Source organism: Python bivittatus, unplaced genomic scaffold, assembly GCF_059951505.1.
Source record: "Python bivittatus isolate LINGU-HERP-01145 unplaced genomic scaffold, Pbiv_v1 ctg000820_np1212, whole genome shotgun sequence".
In the NCBI taxonomy this organism is placed as follows: Eukaryota; Metazoa; Chordata; class Lepidosauria; order Squamata; family Pythonidae; genus Python; species Python bivittatus.
The window spans coordinates 378,007-384,006 of NW_028277107.1; the positions used below are offsets into that span (position 1 = coordinate 378,007).

Here is a 6,000-nt window from a genome sequence, read left to right on the forward strand (position 1 = left end):
GAAGAAACATTGCTGAATCTGCCACTTGGGCGAGGGGGAAATACCCCGGGGCAACTCAGTAACTGAGGCAATGGGGAGAAGAGCAGGAAAGAGGTGGCAAATCTGGGTCAAGGAGGGAAGCCTATAAAACTGCTCTATGTAACTGCGCCAAATCAACCCTGGCTTTGTTTGTATTACCTGCATTACACCTGAGTAAACTTCTTTGGCTGAACCTGTGTTTCGCGAGAGTTTCATTCGGTGCTGAATGTGGTAACTCTTACAAGATGGACCTAGTCTACTTTTTCTTTCCTTTGATGACAACCCTAATGTACTCTCCTTTATGTTCCCCTTTTTCTGCTCAGAGTCTGCTTCCCTCCAGGTGTGTGGAAAGGTGTCAGTCTGGATTTTTCAAAGTGGGTCAGGAAGGGGAGCCCATCTGCTGCTACGACTGTGTTTTCTGTGCAGAGGGGACCTTCTCCTCTCAGGAAGGTGCGTGACTCCAAAGTGAAGCAGCCCTTCAATAAAAAGGCTGACACTTCTCCCTGGGTGAAGATCCCACCTTGCTTGGTTTATTTCTGAAACATATTTAAAAATAGACAGATTAGGAAGCCAAGATATGAAAGATGAACTGCTAACTCATTCGCATGCATCCTCCACCAGGGTTAAAAAGCAGAAAAATGCCCTCAGAGTTTCATAAAGTTGGTCACAGTTCCTAAAATTGCACCTTCTTTCATTTTTTCTGTTTCTTACCCCATGCAGCGTCTTTGCTGGTGGCATAGAATAGACTAGATTAGGGGCTGAACCTGGTAAATGTTACTTTTCTTCTCTTCAGATGCAGATCATTGCACCAAATGTCCAGAAGACCAGCATCCAAAGAAGGAGCGAGATAAATGTGTCCCTAAGGAAATAAGCTTTCTGGCCTACAGTGAATATCTGGGGACCATCTTGGCTTCCCTTGCACTTTTCTTGTCCTTACCTACTGTATTTGTACTAGCAATCTTTGTGAAACACAGAGACACTCCCATCGTCAAAGCCAACAACCGGGACCTCTCTTACATCCTCCTCGTCTCTCTCCTGCTTTCCATCTTGACAACCTTCCTCTTCATTGGCCGGCCAAGGAGAGCCACTTGCCTTCTCCGGCAGACAGCCTTCAGCATCATCTTCTCGATTGCTGTCTCTTCTGTCTTGGCCAAAACAGTCACAGTGGTCCTTGCCTTTCTGGCCACAAAGCCAGGGAACAGAGTGAGGAGGTGGCTAGGGAGGAGTCTGGCCAACTCCATCATCCTTTGTTCTTCCAGTATCCAGGTGGTCATCTGCAGCATTTGGCTGGCGGTCTGTTCCCCGTTTCCTGATTCTGAGATGCACACCCAACCAGGAGAGATCATCCTGCAGTGCAATGAAGGGTCTCTGGCCATGTTTTATATTGCTCTTGGCTACATGGGCTTCCTGGCTGCCATCTGCTTCATGGTGGCTTTCCTGGCCAGGAACCTCCCTGGGGCCTTCAATGAAGCCAAACTGATCACCTTCAGCATGCTGGTCTTCTGCAGTGTCTGGGTGTCCTTTGTGCCCTCCTACCTGAGCACCAAAGGGAAGTACATGGTGGCCGTGCAGATCTTCTCCATTTTGGCCTCCAGTGCTGGCCTGCTGGGCTTCATCTTTTTCCCTAAGTGCTACATTATTTTACTAAGACCAGATCTAAATACCAAGGAGCAGCTAGTTGTAAAAGCATAAATCAATATCTGATTACTTCTGCAATCTTTTTCTCAGAGTCATAATTTTGTGTATGTGTCTCCCATCTCTAAAAAGATTTGTAATACACTAGGCTTCCTAGGGTCAACCTCTAAATACCTCTGGATGGTCTTGCCATGGTTCTGGCATAGTCCCAGTGGTACCACCTATCCTGTTGAAAGCAAACTGGCCATATTGCCCCTCCTCCCAGCCCCTTGCAGCCACTCCCTAAGTGGTTTCAATGAGTTAAGCCAATATTAACTATGGAGTAATTCCCAGGCTGCACAACTTGAAAAGGTGCTTTTAGAAGGTGCCCACCTCTCTCCATCTCTTCACCCTCTCCAAAGTGGGGTCTCCCCAGACAGCTGAAGGAAGTCCTGGGAAATGAAGGAGTGGAAATTTTGCTTTGGCAAATCTGTAGAGGTCTAACTAGGAAATTTCATTTTGTCTGTCTAGTTATCTAGTAAAGTAAACCTTTAAGCAAACCCTTAAGCAGACAGGAGATGGCCCTCCCATTGTTTCCGTAGGATAGTGCCAAGAGGGATATTTTTGGCAGTGGAACATGGTAGCTCTTGGGTCATGCAATGGCTTGGAGCTGATCTTGTTTTGCAGGAGCAAAGAATGGGAGTAGGAAGTGAAGGAAAGGGTTTGCAGGAGAGGCAAGGGTAGGGGGAAGAAAGAGAGGCAGGGGGAATGGGGGAGTAAAGAGTTTTCTGCAGGAGAGGCAAGGGGGAGGAGGGAGTTTCCAGCTTTGTTTTATTATTTTTCCTTCACACCCTACAACCCAGAGTGGCCAGGTATAATTAGGCATCATCAGCATATTGATCGTACACACAACAAATGCTTATTTTTATCTCTATTTATATTTCAAATTTAGACACCACCCATCTCACAAGGAAGTGACTCTGGGCGGTTTACAATAAAAAAAACAAATAAATATTAGTTAAAATACAATTAAAATAGTATAAAAACACAATAAAACCAAATACATACATAAATAGTAATATCTTCCAAGATCCTGGTGATGAAAAAGATATTAACATACGGGAGCAACTTCAAGGTACTAGCCATCCCCAGGGTTGGTTGCCCTTTTTCTCGCCCCATGCCAGTTGGCATAGACAGGTCTTGACCGCTTTCTGGAAGATGAAGAGAGTAGGGGCCTGCCTCACCTGAAGGGGAAGGGTATTCCATAGGGTGGGAGCCACAGCAGAGAAGTTTCTCCTTCTGGGCCCCACCAGTCAACTTTCCTTCATCGATGGGGTCTGTAGCGTATCCTCTCTGCTTGACCGGGTGGGACAGGTCGATACCATGGGGGCGAGACGGTCCCTCAGGTAACCCGGTCCCATGCCATGTAGGGCTTTAAAGGTGATAACCAACACCTTGAATTGGACCCAGAAGCAAACTCCGACCCAATGCAGCTCGCACAGCAAAGGTGTGACGTGTGCCAACTCTGGGGCACCCAAAATTGCCCATATGGCTGCATTTTGATTCAGCTGTAGGTTCTGGATACTTTTCAAGGGAGGTCCATGTAGAGTGCATTGCAATGGTCCATACAGGAGATGTCTAGGGAATGAGTGACTGACTGGAGGGACTCCTGATCCAGGAAAGGGTGTAACTGGTACACAATACGGAGTTGAGCAAAGGCCCTCCTGGCCACGACTGCCACCTGCTCTTCGAGAGGAGTCATGAGTCGAGGAGGACCCGCAGATTATATGCTGGGTGTGTCTAAGGTAGCGTCACCCTATCCAGAATGAAAGATGGTAAACGTCCGGATACAGAGGAGCCCACAACCCACAGCCACTCCACCTTACAAGGGTTTAGCTGAAGCCTGTTCCTCCCCATCCAGACCCCCACAGCCTCCAGGCACTGCAAAAGGGTAGTCACTTAGAAAGCTTTCCAGTGGATTCATGTAGATATTAAAAAGCAGGTGACCCAGGACCAACCCATGAGCAATGTGAAAATTGGGCTCCACTGGGGTGACCTCTTATCCCCTATCAAAGAAGAGGAGCAGGAGGAGGAGAAGCCACCCCTGTGAGACAATGCCTCTGGTCCCCAGCCACTGTGGGAGGTCCCCTAAGGTACCGTGGTTGAAGGGATAAAAAACTAAAAGGAGGACTAAAAGGGACAGTGAGAGAGATCAAAGCTACCTAGTCCAAAGCCAGAACTAAACCCAGAATGAAAAGAATCCAAACAACCCCATTTATCCAGGGTGCTCTGTACATGCAGAGTGCTCACTTGCAACTGGATCAGGGTGTGATCTGGCCAGAGCAACATGCTCCAGATCATGCTACATCTGGACAGTCTGAGACAAAGCAGAGGTCTCATGAGACTGCCTCCATGTGTCCAGCCCGAGATTACCTGAGACAAACTCCTGGCTGTCAGGGAGGCCATGATTTCCTGCTCCTTGCCAGACTTGAAGCTGAACTCCCCCGAGCACCGAAAGGTGGAGGTTTCCCTTTGTGCCCATGTACCTAAGCACCGTGGGTATGTGGGAATGACTGTGGGAGGCAGGAGGAAGACCCACAGCCCAGGCAACGGTCTGAGAAGAGGCAGCTCAGTCAGCCGGTGGGGGGAAAGCATGGGAACCACTTCAGAAGGGACCTCCCTGCTTTTAGGGAGACTCAAAGAGAAGAGGGGAGAAATAATTTCCATCTCCCAAGAGTCTGTTTAAGGTAACCTTACAATAGATTGTGCTGATACTCCTGGTAGCGCTTGTTGTCTGGACTACCACAAAGGGCTACCGCAAGGGAAGCCCTTGGTGTCTGTGCCGGTTTTCTCCATCTTGGCCTCCAGGACTGGGCTGCTGGGCTCCATCTTCCTCCCCATGTTTCATCCACTCAGGGCTGATGTGGATACCAAAAACATCTGATGTTAAAATAGAACAGAAAAGTTACTTTAGCCAGTTGTTTCCTCAGTAAGACCAAATAATCATATTTAAGAATTGAAACTCCTAAAGAAACAAACAAACAAACAAACAGCCCATGAAGTTCTTTTAATTCTATGTCTTGATAAAAGTGGAGAAACACTGAAACAAATATTTTGTCTTTCTTCATTTAACAGAAAAGGGACAGAAAAGAGAGAGACAGAACGAAGCAATAATAAAAGAAAAAAGAAAGAAGAGACCAAAACTTTAATACAGATATAGATACAGCTATGACAGGCAGTTTCGTCTAGTGGTTAAAATGCTGGGCTGGTAACAAATCAAATCAAATCAAGTGTATATATTGATATGCAGAATGGTAGAATTCAAGATTTAGGAAACCGAAGCCCCCATCCTTGACTGACAAGTGCATCTTTTTCAAAAATATCTTCAGAATGGACAACCATATGGACAATACATTGATAAATATTTAATGTATAATGTATAACTAAATATATATTGAATGTACCTGTGTCTAGGAATTGCATGCATCATATCAAGTCATTTATCTTCCCATTGAAAGTGTTTAATTTATCCAAAAGGGAGAGGCAGAAACTCTCCCAAATCAATCTCCAATAAAACCTCTTTATCTCCAACTTTCATGGAATTATCAGAGACAGATCAAAGAATAGCTAAAGAGTTAATACATTCAGTACATCTAGAAAAATCATCATCACTTTCTCTATGAACAACCAGATTTTTGTCAACTGGCATCTATTCTGACTTAAACCAGTAACCACGGAATCCTGTTTCACTTGAGGGGCTTTACCTGCCCATCGTATGTCCTGTAGACACATGGCCTATCAAGAATAAAAGCATATTTAGAGTTTTAGTTCATTATTAGAGAGTGCTGAGTTCGCAACCACTCTCTCACAAAGTCAAAAGAGTCACCAATTTTAGAGTCATTCCTTCCTTGCCAGTCATGAGGCACAGACATGAAGACCCAATACTTACACTGCTGTTCAGCAATGGCAATCAGGTAGTTGAAATGTCCCTGTATGCAGCGGGCAGCGGGAGGAAGAGACAGGCATTTTCAGCCAGCACAGGCACCTTTGCTTGAAAAAGATCCACACCCAACTCAAGAGCTTGGAAGACTCCACCGGAGGTGACTGCAATCCTCCTCGTGAGTTCCTATTGGAGTCCACTGAACAAAAGGACAATCCTTTGCCACTCTTGTTGGGGAGTCTTCTTCTATTTGGAGATGTGAAGTATTTTTTTCTGGCAGGGTAGAATACTTTGTTGGCTTTCAAACGCCTGGTGCCTCCCTTCACCCACACTTTTGCTCCTGTCACCTCAAACTTTCCACCTTTCCCTTCCTCTGGGCAGGGGGTTCCCTTTGTCACAGGAGGGGAGGGGATTTTGTGCAGGTCAGT

General features: G+C 46.1%; 1 protein-coding gene across 1 annotated transcript in view; it reads left to right on the top strand.

Annotated features, from left to right (window-relative positions):
- Positions 1–1,710, top strand: part of LOC148214022 (vomeronasal type-2 receptor 26-like) — a 54,437-nt gene extending 52,727 nt beyond the window's left edge. Inside the window, exons 7-8 of the mRNA XM_088128863.1 lie at positions 342–468; positions 812–1,710. Coding sequence (XP_087984989.1) covers positions 342–468; positions 812–1,710 — 1,026 coding nt within the window. The remainder of the gene's footprint in view (positions 1–341; positions 469–811) is intronic.
- The last annotated feature ends 4,290 nt before the right edge of the window (positions 1,711–6,000 follow it).